Raw genomic sequence first — 18537 nt, 5'->3', positions numbered from 1 at the left:
TGAGCCCTCACTCTAACTTCTGCAGCAGCCACAAGGTAGCTTGAAACTCTCCCTCCCACCAACACCTGCCTAGTCCTTAGAAAATGAGCTCACCTCCTTCAATGTTTTTAATTACATCTGAAAATCTCTTCTACTTGTTTAAGGTATTGGATTTATCAAACATCTGTGAGATTAGAATGCAGGTATAATTCAGGTACTATTATTCTGCCCTCCATAGTAAAATATTAGAAATAAATAGAATTTAAACAATGTGATTAGTAAAGTTCTTAGAGTGTTTGGACTCTATTTTAAAAGTCAAATAAAATATCTATTATAATAAAATTAAGAAATTGGTAATGAGATAACCCTGATTCCTCTCCTGAGACTTCTCTATTTAGTGAGCTTGGAATATTAGATGTTCTAGAACAAATACAAATACAGTGTTTAGAAGATATCTAAGGGCCTTCAATTACATCCTGACTGATCCTAAAAGGTAAGAGCTAAGAAAGCCCCTTTGGCAAGTGCATGCCTGTCTAGGCTACAGGAGATGGCTGATAATTATAAAGCCACCACCCTGTGGCTGGTCTGTTTTTTTTTTTTTCTAAAGGGCAGGTCTACAGTGATCACTGGAATTATTGTATGTTTCCCCACAAAAAAATACAATGAAATAATGTAAATATCCGATCACTATTTTTCATCCTCACTATCCTTTTGAAAGCAGAGAATGATCAAGCTCCTGTTTTGTGACCCATTTCTCAGAGATTTCTAATATATGATAATGACAAGTAAGCAAATGCCTAACCAGCCCATGCATTCATCTCAGTCATGTTCGAAAATGGTCACATGGACTAAAGCACCTATAACTTAGGCTTTATATTTTAAAAAAAAGGATTAAGTGAGGAAGATTATCACAGAAACAGGGACTGCTTATTCCACCAGCAGAAAAATTAGCATTACAAGACTCTAAGAGGACACAATTCCAGAAATAACTTCCTCCCTAGAGCTCCCCAGAAGAACCAAAGAGAACATATTCATGCCAGGTAAAGCTGTAGTGGAACTGACATCTTTTCTATAAACAGCATTAATTGTGAGAAAGAAAACATCTAAAAGTTGTATATGATTTTTCTACAACCTTCCACTTTGCAATATCATAATATACATACATGTCAACATGTCTGAATGGAAATGACTGCTAACATTTACACTCAATTCATGTCAGGTGTCACTCTCAAATCACCATATTAGGAACACCCTCCTCATTGTGAAGAAGTAGAAGTGGACGCTAAGATAACTTTTATGATTGCAATTTAATTGCTAACGTTTTAAAATTATGGAGTTTGACTCCAACGTGTTCTTTGTTGAGCTGTAACACTCTCCTGTGTGTTCCAACCATGAAGAGAAATGTATCTATGTATGACATTCAACAGGGAAAAGAAATACGTTGTCTGTGTACGATTAGAGGTAGATTTGGGGAAATATATTCATTCATTTCAAAATGGATGTCCAGAAAGATCATGGGAGTGGACACTAGAAACTGACTACCTTTCTGCCTCCACAGATACTTAAGGCGAGTGAAGTATTCAATTTAACCACAGTAGGGAAAGTGAGCATAGGGGGAGGCTGTTAGGTGAGTTTCCTGACTGAAAATAAAAGGAAAGTCTAAATTATGATCTGGAAATGAAGGTTATGTGTAGTTGTGTGTGAATGGTAACTACAGCGAATATACAGCTGAGTCAGGAACCGGACAGAGTAGTGTGTGCTCACTGTTTCCAGGAGCCAGTGTCTCTGGAGTTAGAGATGTTGTACCATCAATTACTTGAGTGTCAAAAAGGGAAAATGGTGAAAATTAAGAAATGAAAGGGTAAAAATCAGTGGTAAGTAAAAGGAGAAAAATAGGGATATTGTTTCAAACCAACTTGCAACATTTCTTGCAAAATAATGCATAGTCAGGGGGAATGTTAAATCAAATCTGCCAAAAAGAATTCACCATTGCCAAAAAAGCCTCAGATTGGCAGCCTTAATTGTCCTTGCTAGAAATGAAGAAAATGAAAACTCAGAACTGGTTAACTAGGAGTTCCCAGTGGCGCTCCTACCTAGAGACAGTCTATATTTTGTTATTTATAACTTGTTTTGACAATAAATCTAAATCTCCTGAAATTCCATGCATTAATAAAACAAGAAAGCATAAATTTGAAAAGAATAAGCACCATAGGGAATAAAAGAAATGCAGACTGGAAATAGGTGATAAGCACAGGGAAACAGTGTGATTCTGAGGACAATCTTTAATCCCTATCATTTTATAAGCCGCAGATTTATCTGTGGATTTCCTATCAGTCAAAGAAATATAGAAACAAAAGTGAGTTTATTATTTGGGTAGCTCTCTTTTTCTGTGGAAAAAGTAAATAAACATTTTCTTCAGAAATGTTCAGGTTTTACATTTTGTATTTAAATAACAGAAGACTTTATTTAGTTCAACACATCATGAGTCTATCTCTGCAAAATTGAATACATTATCAAATATTTTCACCAACAAATTTTAAAATCCTGTCTTCATTTTAAAAATGAATATATCCTTTTTTTTCTTTTTCAGTGAGCTATGTCTATCTATCCAAGGATATCTAAATTAAGAAGTAACTTGTCTCTTCAGAATCTCAACTTTAGGAAGTCCTTCAAATATTTAAGACCAAACATTAAGGATTGCTATATTTCTATTAGCACCACAACTACACTTCTTTATGAAAACTTATCAAATATGTGGTCTCTCCTATGTACTGCTTATATACTGTGTATATGTGTGCGTGCTACCTACGTTTTGAATTTGTTATGAGATTGTTAACATGCAAAAGATACTTTCAAAATACAATTTTAAATTTTTGTTCAAATATTATCTTAGAATATGTAAGTATATGCTAAAGGGTTCCTATGCCATAACTAGCTAACTTCACACTCAAAGACACCTGATGGACTTACTGAACATACGCCAGATTCTTCTCTTTTGGGGTCTGAATAGGGGCTTAAAACAACAGCCTTTCAAGCTATGCTCTTATTTTCCCATGGAAAATAGGTAGGTTAGTGTATGTGCATTGTACAACAAGCATCTTAACTACAATTCCTTCTGATTTTTCAATTGGGAATTGTGAGTTCTACGTTTATCACCATCCACTCTGTGTGACACATGATGTTACAATGCCTTATTTTTATTTCCAAAATACAAAGCAGAAACTCAAATCTGTCTTAATTTGATAGCTAAAATGAATAAATTAAGATAGAAAACAAATACCGAGTAAGTTAACAAAAGTCACAAATTAAATCATTGAATATGGATGTTATTTTTATGGGAATTTCATGAAATTAAATGAACACAGGTTTATTTAAATCAGAATGATGATGCTCACTCCTTCAGATAAACTGTAAGAACAAGTTTTTTTGTGTGAGTTTGGAAAGAGAAAAGAGGGAAAAAGACAAGGAAAAGGAAGCAGTTTGTTTAATATGGTGTTTTGTATAAAAAGGAAAACATGAATTGAACGCATAGCCGAGTCTTGATTGAAAAAAATATGAAAGTGGTACATAGTCAAGAATTCAAAAAGAGAATACATGTTTTCACAATTATTCTTGACACACAAAAATACATTAGTTTTGTGCTCTTATAATGTGATTAATATGAATTTATTCATAAGTATCTTGAAAACGCACATGATGGAATAGGATAACCCTTAATAAAAAGGATAAGGGTGTAACTGCTTAGGTCCTCATTTAGGAAATTACCTGTTAGAGAACTTCAAGGTTATCCACTATGTCTATACAATATCTGTCACTTCTGAATGTTCATTTCTGAATATACATGTACTTATGATGCATATGTGTGTTTGTTTATATGTATTCTATATGCATGTATATACTTACATAAGCATATATGTGTACATGTATGTATACATATATAATTTATATTCTACTGATGTTATGGGATTTAGACAAAAATACAACTCGAGATAAGATTACCAGACATAAAACAATCTAAGGACCAGGGTATGTGCAATTGGCAGATCAAACCGTCTCCTCTACACACAGTACTTTAGGGAAATACAGCAAGCTTTGTTGTTATTCTCTGATTTTTAGCTACATTGTGCCCAGGAAGGAATATGGACTTCTAGCTCTGTCTAACTTTTAGAAGAACGGTGATAAATTATGTATCATAGTTTAAATATACAGCAATGGTTAGTAACTAATGGATTAAGTGTTATGAATGTCTTACTATTATCCATATATAGATTAAGTATTTATAAGAAGACACTAAAATTAATCTCAAGTTGAGATGAAATTTCAGAGTACATAAAAATAACTAAGAATCAACAGAAGAATATGCTTGTTTTACTGGGAAGACATTACTTATTTTATTGAATTCAAATATGGTGATAGGGCTTTCAAGTTTTCTTAGTGAATACTTCCCTTATTGTAACAAAGTTTTATGTCTTGATGGCTAAAAAGAGTTATAACATGAGACATATCTTGAACAGAGTTAGCGTGTGTATCTAGCTACCTACCTATTGAAGATATGTAGATGTCCACCTAATACTAACTCTTAGAGGCATTGTCCAATCACATTATTATAGAGTTGAGAAAATACAAAATAAATATTCTAAAATTTAGCAAAATGTGTTTATGTTTTAAATAAACCTTTACATTAAACACTAAGAAATACTTTTATTTTTCTTACTCTATCTTGGATTTAGGGGAACATAAGCCATCTCAAATCAATTTTCCACATGCTCATTACCATTAAACACAATTTCTGTTTTCCTGCAGAACAAAGAGGTAATCATCAGATATTTCTGTGTGCTAACTTTGCAGACAGAAGTAGAATTTCACTCTAGCATTTCAGTTTACTAATCTGTGAGTATTGGTAGGAGTTAAAATACTTATTTCTTCATTTATCAGTTACTGCATTTCATATTTATTATGAGAAATACATATAATGACTCAATATGTTCTGCATGAAAGCTCTTGAAATTATATATGTGTGTGTGTGTAAGTATATATGTATGTCTTTATACCTAATTCTCTCTTGTACTTTGAGATTAATAGCTCATGTTTCCATTAAACAGACATGACTTGAACATAAGAAGTTTTTATAATTATTTTTGAATATGTGGAGACTTATGTAGATTATACATTACACAGTGAAATGTCAAATCTATACTATGCAAGCTATATAGTTAGAGCAAAAATTAAAAATAAGGCTTATTAAGCTACAATGTAATTGTCTCCTTTCTCCTTTCTGTGACAGAAAACAACATACCCTTATTCTAGAACTACACGTATGGAATGTTATGGCCATGTCCATTGTTGAAATAGCTCCACTAACAACAAAGGTGTGGAACAAATAAAGAACAGATGTTAAAAGAGAAAGGATAAAGACTAAGCAGTAGAGACCCTAGTGAAAGTTTGTTAGTAGGTAACATCTCGATCTAGCTCTAGAAAACTAAACCTTGGGAAGTTAAAATAATAGGTAACAGCCAATTTTACATTATGCTATACACTAAATTTGAAAAGACATTTCTAGATAACTATTTCAAAAACTATAAATGATTGTGTTTAATGAGAACATGATCAATGAGTTTAATATTTACATTGAGCATATGAATAAACAAGTGTCAATCTAAATATGACTTGAAAGATATTGTTGAATATGAAAATACATACATATCCACAGTATTTTTAAATTGATGCTTCGCAACCTGTTGATCAAGAAGGCAAGCATACAATCCTGAGGACAAATGGGCTACTCAATGACAAAGAGTCTAGGGTCTAGAAAATAGTGACTTATTTTTGCCTTAGAAAAGAAGACATCATGTAATAGAGAATTTAAACCAAATGAAGATTTATCTCAACAACCTTCAGTGACAGAGAAAGGATAATAAGTATCAGTTTCCCATACAACTCAGTTCATGTGAGACTTGTCAAACATTGAAAAAGACATGTATTCAATGATAAAATGTGAAAAGAAAAGAAAAAGAGAATGTATTTGTGGGCTACATATTAAAACTACATTACACATTTCTAAATATCTCCTACATAATTTCAGTGAGCATTATCCAGTGAGCCAAATTGAAGAGATTGAAAACAAAGTAAATAAATTGACACATGTAATGCAATTAGCCAAGTAAACTATAAAACGAGTGCACCATAGGTGTGCAGCTGTACCCTGGACAACCAGCGCAACCATGTGGATAGTAGGCGGACATCTGTCATCCACATTTACGCACTAGTTTACATGAAGTCAGCTAGGCTTTATGGACATAGGCAACCAGAAAGACACAGAGATATCCTTGACCAAATGACAGAAACATCCTCTTTAAACACGAGAGATTTTAACTCAACATCATATTCTCATCTCCTTGAAGAGAATCAAACTGTGGAATAAGGATGAGATCTGTCTCCTTTGATCTCAAGTATTGAGATGTACTAAGTATTGAGGGCTGCCACACAAAAACTCAACTCAGGAAGGTTTTAGAGACAGCCACAGAGACTAACAATGCACTAGGAAAAAAATGCCTGGAAGAAAACTGGAGCATTAGAGGCTTACAAGGCAACATGTGCTTAAGGAAGAAGTGGTAGGAATGGTTTGCCCTGAGGAAAATGCTCCTGACACCTTGAGTTGTTGGACATTGTATGGGTTTGCTGAGGCTGCACAAACTCCAGTCCTTAGATTCTTTAAAGCAGGCAAGATTCAGACCTGCTGCTCGGGCTGACTCTGGGCTGTATTTTTCAGTCAGCTGGAACTGCCAAGTCCCTTTCGAGCCCTGTGAATTTAATTGTAACTGTTAAAGCAAACAGAGTTTTCCATGCAACATCTCTGGCTCCCTAAATTTTAGTTGGGGCTGTTACAACAACACACATTTTAAAGCACATGAGACTATGAAGGGAGAGGTTGTCGTTGGGAATATTGGTGATGCATCTGAGTACATGAACCTCCAGATTCCAGATCCCTTCTGCAAATCACAGATGTTGAAAATCAGAGGTATTTATAATACACAGCACTTGCAAATAAGTCCCACTAACGAAGTATTGAGCCGTAATGGACAGCGGGTGGCACAAAATACTCGGGCAAATTAAGACCTTTCTCTCTATATCATGCAAAGTAAAAATAACTCAATATCAGAATCGAAAAGTTGTTCATTAAGTTTGGATATTGGGCCATTTAGTCTAAAGCTGATTATATACTTGTACATATTCAAACTATGCATGCATATACACATACATATACACATTTTCTTTAAAAGCATTTGAGCCCTTAAAAGATTAGTTAGTTTGTAGTACTATGAATTAATTGATAAATATAGCAATGCCTTTGATTCTGGATGACAGTATCTGAACAGTCTACTTAGTTAAATAAAAGCATGCCATTTGCAGGTTAAGATATTTTTTATGTAATAGAACAAACAACCCCATATGGATTTCCACAAAGGAAGTCACCCACTTCCTTCGAAAGAATCTAATTGAGCCTTGAACTTAACAATGCATCTTTTCAGTTTGACAAGACAAACCCTTTGAGGAGTTTATCCTCTTACGAAACAGCTGTAAAATTATTAAACTAATCTGAAAGTATGAGCTCACTAAAGCACACTATAAAGTGTCACCCAAACTTTCTCCACTACCCAAACCAGCGGGTTCCCGAGCAGACTCTGCAGGGGGCTCTACCTTCATCCTTGCAGTTACTGTGTTCAGTAAATATTCACATGCAAAACACTACAGATCAAATTGACCTGGATGGCAAGAAACATGTAAACACACACCCCTCTCTATAATTGTTACAAAGTGTGTCTGCTCTCATAACTAAAACTAGTGCTTATGCCCTAGGAGTCTAACCCACTCAGGCAGGCAGGACAGCATCTCTCACTGCCTCTTTTTGTTTTCATTTGGTTTTGAACATGTGTGGACGGGTGTGCGCGCTCATGTGCACATTACCGGAGACGGAGATCCATTCTTGCAGAGAGGTCCCCTGAAGACTCCTTTAATGCCCCTGTAGTGTCCATTGCTGAGATGTCTCGAACTGATGACCAGGTAACAAGCCATGTGTGTCCCGGCTGGAGGTGCAGTCTCAACTCCTCACTGGGCGACCAACAGGCAGGGAAATGCAGGCTGGCTTCTCAGCAGCAACAGTGACTGCCACCTCCGGAGAAGAAGAGGCCAGCAGCAATCCGGAGATGAAGAACCCGCGCGTCCCTGCTCCTCGACCTGCGCGTGGCTCTCGCAGCCCACAGCCGCTGCTCGTACTGAGGCGGCGGTGACAGCCCAGAACACTTAGGGGGCCTGGCGAACCAGTCCACATGCTGCTCTGACGAGGCGGCCCTCAAAGGTTGGCTGAAGATGTTCTTTTTAAAGGACAACTTCCTGGGTCCACCAGGGAATCAGAGTCCTCCGCCCCCTTCCCCCGCCCCCTGCCGTCGCTCTGGTGAAGGCGGAGCGAGGTGGGGATGCTCAGGTGCTAGTCAGCATGCTCCAGCCGCGGAGTTACCAGGCTGAGCTGCAGGCTGCGGAACCCGGGATGCAGCGGATGCAGCCTGTGCAAGGGAGCGCGGAGCGGTTCCTCCAGGCGTCCAGGAGCGTCCGCGCTGCAGTGTCCGGGAGAGGGCGAGCTCTAAGAGTTGGAGATGTGACTACTTCGCGGGGACAGTGAGCGCCCAGCTAGAAGCTGTGGGCTCTTTAGGATCTGGGTACACGGGGAGGCAAGGAGAGATGACAGCTGCCACACCGGACTCACTGCTCCGCCTTCTGGAACCGGCAGCACCAATCTGTTGGTTCTTCTGCCCGGCTTCTGCATCAACTTTCTAAGGGGCTTAGGAGACGGGCACCTGGGGATGACTGAGGAGGACCGTGGAGGGAGCAGCAGGAACGCATTTCCTTTAGTCCTTTGCAGCCTGCTGATCTCTAGGTCTCCTTTTTCGAGGCCTGGACAACAGAAGCATATAAGCAACAGTTTCCCAGCCGCTTGTAGGGATGAGAGGTTCAGCCCAGTTCAGATGCACTGTGGTAGCCAGTGGGTGGCGGAGAAAGCAACTTTAACGTGGGAAACTTACTTACAGAAGGTATAGAAACCAATGCTGAGGTTTACGTGCATGCATACGTATGCACGCATCTAGCTACAAAGGTTCACTTACGAAAAATCATTCTCTGCCCGTTAAGACGCAGATGTTTTCATCGGTAGAGATCTTTGTTTTTCCAGTCCCTAATAATCACCCTCTCAAAGGTCATTTGGTTCAGTGTAAATTAAGCCACCAGGGAGCGAACTGGACTGAAAATAAAACATCTGTGCGAAAAGAAAATGCACTGAAAAAGAAAGAAGAATCCTTTCGGGGTAGAGGGAAGCCAAAGGCCCTCTCCTGTGCCACAAGCTAACTCAGTGAGCTGTGCCATCCCTCCCGGCCCCTTTCTGAGATCAGTGCCTGAGTCCCTTCAGTCTTGCTCATTCAGCTCTGGTGCTGTGGGAACTTCGGGGTCTATCTAGGGTTCCTCCCTGAGCTCTCTCTCCTCCCATGTAGTGAGCAATCACTCTCCGCTGACACTTAGACCTCTCACACATGACAGAAACATATAAAAATAAAATTGTATTTAAATGTTTCCAATTAAGGTAGTTCGTAAAATAGGGCAAGGGAGTTCTATTTTAACCTTATAGCTTCCTAACTTTTGTTTACATTATTACACGACTTACTATCATGAATATTTTATTCAAGAGCAGTTAGATGCACGTGTCATCTGGAAACCTGTAGATGAACTGTAATTGGGTATTCTGGAAACTTTTGAGTATGCACTCTCTCTCTCTCTCTCTCTCTCTCTCTCTCTCTCTCTCTCTCTGTCTGTCTCTCTCTCTCTCTTTCTTTCTTCTTAGGGGTGAGAGACTTCTATTTCCTCTTAACCCTTGAACCAAAAGATAACTGAAACTTAGGGAGTCCAATGTAAACTTTCTAGGAAGGTTACAGTTAGCTTTTAACTATCTAGGTAAAAACTTTGATCGTCAGAATAAACTCAACACATTCAACCACCTTCCCCATTCTGACATATTTACCATAACAAGAACAGTGTTTTAACTGCACAACACTTATTCAATGTAAAAATGTAAAATGTTTTATGAACCCATACTTTTCATATAAAAAGTGTATTTGCAAATACAGAAACCACAAAAACAGGTCAAAGCTTTACTCCCCAATGGAGATTTTAAAGGGATATAATATGGTTTAGTTTATACCTATGCTTTGCTCTTGATAGTGGAAAGAGCAAACAGCATCGAGGAGCAAAGCGCAAGTGTGTGAGAATGAATTATAAAGATAACAATGAAAAAATATAACAATGTCACATTCTTCAAGTACGTTCAAAGAATGCAGTGTCTTATTTATTAAACAAATACATTTCCTAATAATCCCTAATTATTTTAAGAATAAAACATATTTTCTAAAAGTACTAGTAAGTTATAGAGTATAAAATCAAACATTCCATAATACCATATTATGTTTTACTCAAAATACCTGATCCTTTTCAGACATTCTTGTCTAGTAGAACATCATCCCTTCACATTTGATTTTTCTGCAAAAGGAAGCAAAGATTAAAATTATTTGGTTAAATTTCTCAAAACTTGTTAATTTTTTGAGGTTTGTCTTCTTTGCAAATAAATGAAACCACTTTGTCATGTTATTTTAAGTGATAGCTTTTTCTTTGCTTTCAAGTGTTTTGCTACAATCTTAAAATACTGAGAAAAAACATGACATACTTGTTATTTAGACTATTCTAATAATATTATTAAACCTTCCTTTCTTTGTCAGCTTATGATTGATTCCCCTTGTTATATGGTAATATTTAATAAATAGACCAGTGTATGCTTGTATTATGAATGTAAATAACACAAATGCATATGTTCATTTGTTACAAACAGAAAGATTCTCAGTTGTAACATATTGTCTCTTTATAAAAGAAGATGGTCTAATTAACATTTGTGGGAAAAATAAAATGAAAGTAAAGGTTTTCAAAATATGCCTACAGAAAGTCAATTTTAGTCATGAGCCAAACCTCATTACAACAAACACTATGAAAAGCAAATATTATGCACAAATTTACAAGACCCATTTACTTTAGCAATGTTTGATCTAAGAAATTTTATTTCATGGAAAGGTATGTGAACAGCCAAAAAAATGGACTTCAAGCTGCAAGCAATTTGATAATCCCACATATTTAGATGATTGACGTAGCAAGCAGTACTCCTTCTATTATCTTCAACAATGTATCTCATATACTCCATATCTCTCTACTCTTTGACCTCACCTAAGTCTGAACCATTATTGCTTCTTTCTTGAGCAAATATGTCACTTCCTCACTCAATAGTGTTCCTAACGCAAGTTTTACGTCAATTTACAATGTTTTCTTTGACAAGCAAAAGTCAGTGATATTTTACAAACAGATCAGATCCTAGACTATCCTGATTAAACTTTTTAAAAAAATGCCAAACTGCACAGTACTGATTTAAAAACAACAAAGACGCCTACTTGATCTAGCCACCAGGCTCTTCGTTGCATGACCTTCCCAGTCCTGCCCTGCCCTTTCCACCCTTGCTCCTCTTGGTTTTCCCTGAGCAAGCACACCCAATATCTTTCCCCTGCCCTGTCACTGTCCCAGCTGTCCACGCCACTCTAACCTCTCTTACCTGAACTTCACAAGAAGAACCTTGTCCTTCAGGTCAGATTTAAAGGTAACTAATTCAGAGAACTTCTTCCTGGCCACCCAGACGAAAGAAGCTGTCTGTGATCTGGAGGCTTTTTACATTGTTTTTAAGCGAAGTAATAGACATTCTTTCGCATACAAATTTTGAATACGCATGAAAATTGAACATAAATTTTAGCATGTACTCTCTTAAATCCTTCACAAATCATCTTTGAATCCATTTAGTAAATTGGCCGCAACTGTTAAGCCAATATTGGCCGTATTATCCAGATACTACTACATTGCGGTTCCCTCTTTGTGTTATCCACCTGTAGAGGCTGGGATATGGATAATTCACTGCCACTTCACACATAATAATGCCAAAGTTTTAATAAGTCCTCTGTGCTCCATGCACACATCATTCCTCTTTGCTCCCTGAATCCCTTACAACTGTTCATCTTTTAGCTCTCTCTAGTATTAACTTTCCAAGGATGCTATATCATTATAATATAGGAATCTTTCAGTGACTTGCTATCTCACTTAAATATTATTGCTGAAAAATGGTCCACTGAGCTATGGTTTAAATTGCTTCTTCTGTGCAAAACATGGTAACGTTTTAATCACCCTGAATATTACTTTGTTCGGAAATGGGGTCTTTGCAGGATAATAAGATCATTAGGATGGACTTTAATCTGACCATGTTCTAAGAAGTGAACAGATGGATGCAGAGACTTGGGCACATGGAGAATGAAATCCAATTGGAGGCTGCAGTTAGTATGCCATGTTCCCATGAATGCTAAAGATTACAAGCAAATTGCCAGACCCTAGGGAAGAGACGTGAGTGGATTCCTCCTTTGTAGCCCTCATTTTTGGTTTAACTACCAAGACTTAAACTTCAACTGCACTCTATCAGCCTCAAAAATGGTGTGAAAATTAATTCCTGTCATTGAACTACTCATTTTGTGATGCTTTGTCATGGAAGCCCCTGGGAAATAGGTTCACATCACATAGAAGCACCACTCTGCGTTTGCTTCTTAAACTGTTGAAGGACATCTTAGTGCTTCATAATTTTGACACTGGGGATGAAAGTTGCTTTAAGCATTCATGTTGTGATGAAAGTCTCTAACCTTTGGACTAAAACCTAAGAAAATGGATCACTAGGTCTGGTGTTTAGTTTTGCCAGGTGTTTCACTGGCGCTCTGGACTTGGTGTTCCCCAGCAATGCTTGAAAGCTTTTTCTTTTTTAACTCCACCTTCACCAGCATTTGTTGTCACAACTTGGATCTTTTAACCATCTAAATGACTCTGCTGTGCCTCATTGTGTCCAAGCCCAGTTCTCCAGTGACTTGAGATGTCAAACATCTTTTCATGTAATCGCTTGCCATGCTTCTTCTTTGCTGGCTTGTTTTTGTTTTGTTGTTGTTGTTGTTGTTGTTGTTGTTGTTACCTTTGGTTAGTTTTTAAACTAAGTCATTTGTAGTAGTTTGAATGTAGTTGTCTCTCATAAGCTCATGGGGAGCGGCACTATTAGGAGGTCTGGCTTTGTTGGAGTGCGTAAGACCTTGTTGGAAGAAGTATGTCACTGTTTGAGTGAGCTTTAGTGTCTCAAAATTGCCCGAGCCATAGCCAGTATGTCAGAACTCTTTATGTTGTCTGTGAAGATGTAGGACTCTCAGCTCCTTCTCCAGCCTATGTCTGCTTGTGTGTCATCATCTCACGCCATGATAACAATGGACAAATCCTCTGAAACTGTGAGCCACCCCAACTAAATGCTTTTCCTTTATAAGCATTGTTGTGATGATATTCTCTTCATATCAGTAGAAGCCCTAACTAAGACACCATTTGTTCCTTACTGCTAAGTTTTCTTAAGGTTCATTTGTCTAAATTACATACAATCTTTTATCAAATATTGCTGAATTGTGTCCTCTTCCAAATCCTGCATTTTCATTCCTTAGCTGGGTATATCACAGAGCAAGTGTTTTTAATTTTAATGAGGTACATAATTTATCAGTTTTTATGGATTGTGCTTTCAGTGTTACATTTACTAAGTTATTCATAAACACCAAGTCACCTAGATTTTCTTCTATGGCTTTGCCTTCCAAATTAAGCTTTTGAGTCATTTTGAGTTAATGTTTATAGAAATGGTTAGGTCTGTGTGTAGATTTAAGAGATATTAATATCCAATCACAGAGCACATTTTATTGAAATGACTGTCCTTCTTCCACTAAACTGCCTTTGCTTCTTTATCAAAATCAGTTGGCAATAAATGCATGAGTTATTTCTGAGATTTGTAGTTCTCTTGACTTATATGTTATTTCCTCAACATCATGCTCTATTGCCTAACATATATAAAAACCTTTTATTAATTTAAAATTATTATTTATTTTAATGTTTCTGAAAAATGTATGTTTTGACTATTAATTGCAGTATTAATGATAAAATTAGGAATATCATTTTTATTTTTTGTATAGTTGTGTGGTCTTAATAACTAATATTAGAAATACTTTTGCAATGAGGAACTAAATTCATATTAAGGTGGTGAATGAAGTTTATATTTTAAGTTATTAACATGGTTAAATTACTCATTATGATTACACGAGTTCATGTGTATACACACAAATATAATAAATCTGAACTTTAGTATTTTATTTGTTTCTTTTGTTTTGTTTTAACATAAGAATCCTAAGAAATATCTGTCAAATTTCACTAGTTCTATCATTTTCATAAATCCCTCTTCCCTTTTCCACAATTCCATAGAGAAATCTCATTTTTACTGTATACCTTAACATATGATATTATTGTGGTTTTTCATTTAAAATAAAGAAGTTAGACCTTTCATTAAAGAAAACACTGTATTTAACATACCTCTTCTTTTATTTAAGCTCCCAATGTCTCCTTCCAACCTAAGCTTTGTGTATAGCTTCTTGCAAACATATTTTAGAATTCAGTGTGGTGGCTCAGATCTTTAAGTCCAGCACCCCAGATGCAGATGCAGATAAATTACCATGAGTTTCGGACCAGCGTGTTCTATATAGTGAGTTCCAGGACAACCAGAGACATTGTGTGAAGAAGAAGAAGAAGAAGAAGAAGAAGAAGAAGAAGAAGGAGGAGGAGGAGGAGGAGGAGGAGGAGGAGGAGGAGGAGGAGGAGGAGGAGGAGGAGGAGGAGGAGGAGGAGGAGGTGAAGGTGAAGGAGAAGGAGGAGGAAGGGAGAGAAGAGGGAGGAATGAAGGAACAAAGGAAGGGAGAAAGAAGAGATAGAGAGGTGGAAGAAGAGAAAGAGAGAGGAAAAAGGAAGAAAATGTGTCTAATTATATAATATCTTTATATCTTTATAAAACGGTCGCATGAGATTGTGCATTCTTAATGTGTTCCCAGGAATGGCACAAATTTCTTGTTCCTTGAACTTAATGAGCAAATAACATAAAAATGATCATGGGCTAAAGTTGCTGGAGTCTGGAAGAATGAATCCTCTTTGTGAAACTGTGAACAAAGCAACTTTATAGTTGTTTGTTTCTCTCTAAGCAAAGTAATAGGAAGCAAACTGTGTCATAAGGATATAGGAGAAGAAACAGTGTGTATTGCATCTCGTGCTATTGGCTCCTCAGCATCCACTAGAGGTTTGTAGAACGCACCCTCCAAAGACCACTTGACAGTACAGAATGAGACCAGTGCAAGAATTCTAGAAAACTGCTGCAGCATCTCCTAGAGATGAGCATCCACATACCCACAGTCCCATGTTTGTTCATTGAAGTACAAAAAAAATGTTTTCTTAAAAATTATTAATAACATGTGTTCTCAACTTCTGTCCTTTGGGTTTCCACAAAGCAACTTTACTTTTTGACATGAGCTTCTGGGCCCTTCTGAACCTCCACTGGATCCTCCTTCCTTAACCACAGTGACAGACAAGCTGGATCCAGGTCTCTCAACCACTGGGGATCAGGAACATTGAAGCAATACAAACTCATGAATTATTTCCCTAAGAATCTTTATGCTCTATGCTGAGCCAAGACAAGGCACAACTATCAATAGAACTATCATGAAGTAGTGAGGGCTGTCCTGGTGTTCCCGATAAGCAAGCTGGAAATCTGTGGTCAGAGTGATTTGTTGGTTTCCTTGTTTTTGGTTCTTCCAAGACAAAGCTACTCTATGTCAGCTTGGCTGTCCTGGAAATTGCTCTGTAGACCAGGCTGTCCTTGAACTCAGATATCCACCTGCCTCTGCCTCCTGAGTGCTGGGATTAAAAGCATGAGCCACCATGCCCTGAAAGCCCCCAAAGACCACTTAACTAAATAGTCTTCTATTCCTCAAGACCTCTGCCTTGGATTCTGTCAGTGTTTAGCTGGCCTTTGATGCTATTCTCAAGGAAATCGTCACAAACATGTCCATGCAGAGGCAGAACAGAACCTGGGCCAACTCCATAGCCCCAGATAAGTCCCAAACTAATCAGGAGCCCGCCGCAGGACAAAAACTCTATCAGCCTCTGACTGACTTTGGATGCGGCCAATCCCACTCCATCAGGAAGCCTTGTGGAATCTTTTATGCCAGAACTTTCCCTTCCCATTTTATTTCTACTCACGGGGAATCACTGTTGTATTCTCCTCTACACACCCTCTATGATCTGTCCGTCCCCCCATCACTGACTTGGACCCTCAAACGAAGCTGTTTGGGTTAAAATAATTATTAAAAATGTTTTATAACAATCCCTAAGTGCAAGCAACACAAATTTCTTGGTTGCAGGGTGTATCAAAATTAGGATCTTTTTATATTATGGGGTACAATCATAAAAACAACCATGTATTTCACAGAAAGCAAGGATGAACCTCATAAATATAAAACTAAATTAAAGGAATTCGACAAGGATCAGCAGTCTGTATCTAGAACTGCAAAAAAACCAAAGGGAAATGAAGCTTTGTGCCTGTGATTATGATATTATTTTAAAATAAGCTTTAGTGGTCACTGCTTATAATTATTACCAAGACTATATTAACAGCTTCCCAGAACACTGTTGACTGATGTTACAGCTGGATGTTTTAACATCACCGTGTCACCTTTAAGTCTGATTTCCATACACCTTAATCACTTTCTCAGATCCTCACAACATGCATAAAACTTTAATTTTATCTTTCCGTCTAGAAATATCCAATCATTTACCATGAGACATAGGGACAATTATTGAGAGCAGCTATTGAAAAGGCAAGGCCTTTAAGTAAGCAACGGCATGGTAGTTTGTGGTTTGCTTTGTATGAAGCCTGTTTTGTTCATTTACCTATCTCAGTGGGAGCCCTGCTAGCACAAAGAGAAAACAAGCTCTGCCCTTTGTCCTGGAAGGTAATCAGCTTCAGTTTTGATGCCTTTGTATTCATGAGACTCAGGTAATTTAAGCTTCCCTTTAAGGCTCTCAATTTGTATCATCAGCAAACAGCATGTTCATCTTTTGTAAGCCAGAACTGACTAAGCAAGCTTCCTGGGAAGAACTAGCTGAGGCCTGCAGCAGTAGGTGACAGGGCTGTTAAATAATCTGATGAATACAGGAAGTTAAGCTTGGAGGAGACAAGAGGACAATAGAGGATAAGGGTATGGATGATGACCCACCTCTTTAGTAGTTCTGGCAGCAAATATTTCCCAAAGTTTTATCATTACTAGGGGACTGGTAGTAAGGGGCAGACTCTACTACCGGATCAGAGAAGATTATGGCATAGCCCAATTGGTGGGTGTCTGTGGGGCTGAGAGATGAGCTTCCATGTACAAACCAAGTGCAGACAGGATATGACAGAAGGGGAATAGAAAGTTTGCTGTGGGATAATGCTTGAACGGCGGCAGGAGGGACCCAGTAGGACAGGAACATCCATTTACAAAAGTAGATGTTTTGTTTTTCCCTGGGTAATGGTTTCAAGTGATTCCAGGAAGGGACTGGTGAGGGCAGTGTCCTTGGGGAGGAGTGGAACAAAGTTGAGAAGAGGGCAAAAATCAAGGGGGATAGCAAAATGTTCTAGGAAGGTCTAGGAAGGTGATGTGGAAAAGTTGAAGTGTAGAAGGGGACGAGGTAGAAAGACTCCTGTCTGATAGGAGATGGAGCCAGTGAGGCGAGAGGACAGAATGAGGCTGAAAGTAAGCTTCAGAGGCTGCCTTGTCTCGTAGAAAGACGAGGCTAATGCCTATAACAAGTTTGCCATCCCCTACTTCTTGAGGCAAATCATTCAGAAAAATACACAATAGAAGCAAAGTTGGTTTCCAGGTTCTAGCTATGACAAACAAAGCTGCTATAAACATAGTTGAGCACATGTCCTTGTGGCGCAATTGAGCATCTTTGGATATATACCCAAAAGTGGTATTACTGGGTCTTGAAAAAGGTTGTTTCCTAATTTTCTGAGAAATCGCCACACTGACATCCCACCAGCAATGCAGAAGTGTTCCCTTTTCCCCACAACCTCTCCAGTATAAGTTGTCATCAGTGTTTTTGATTTTGGCCATTCTTACAGGTGTAAGATGGAAATTTAGAGTTATTTCGATCGAAGAATGGATAAGGAAAATTTGGTACATTTACACGATGGAGTACTACAAAGCAGAAAAAATAACGACAGCCTGAACTTTTCAGGAAAATGGATGGAGCTAGAAAACATTATTTTGAGTGAGGTAACCCAGACACAGAAAGACAATTATCACATGTACTCACTCATAGGTAGTTTTTAAACATAAAGCAAAGAAAGCCAGCCTACAAACCACATTCCTAGAGAACTTAGACAACAATGCGGACGCTAAGAGAGACTTACATAGATCTAATCTACACGGGAAGTCGAAAGTATAAAGAGACAAGATCTCCTGAGTAAATTGAGAGCATGGGGACCTTGGGGGAGGATTGAAGGGGAGAGGG

General features: G+C 37.8%; 1 protein-coding gene across 1 annotated transcript in view; it reads right to left on the bottom strand.

Moving 5' to 3' along the window:
- Positions 1-8657, bottom strand: part of Znf804b (zinc finger protein 804B) — a 461930-nt gene extending 453273 nt beyond the window's left edge. The window contains exon 1 of the mRNA XM_075956058.1: positions 7945-8657. Coding sequence (XP_075812173.1) covers positions 7945-8052 — 108 coding nt within the window. The 5' untranslated portion in view covers positions 8053-8657. The remainder of the gene's footprint in view (positions 1-7944) is intronic.
- Positions 8658-18537: the final 9880 nt, after the last annotated feature.

This window comes from Microtus pennsylvanicus, chromosome 22, assembly GCF_037038515.1.
Source record: "Microtus pennsylvanicus isolate mMicPen1 chromosome 22, mMicPen1.hap1, whole genome shotgun sequence".
Lineage (NCBI taxonomy): Eukaryota > Metazoa > Chordata > Mammalia > Rodentia > Cricetidae > Microtus > Microtus pennsylvanicus.
Note: the sequence above shows the minus strand (reverse complement) of the source record. Positions and strands in the feature narration are given on the sequence as shown.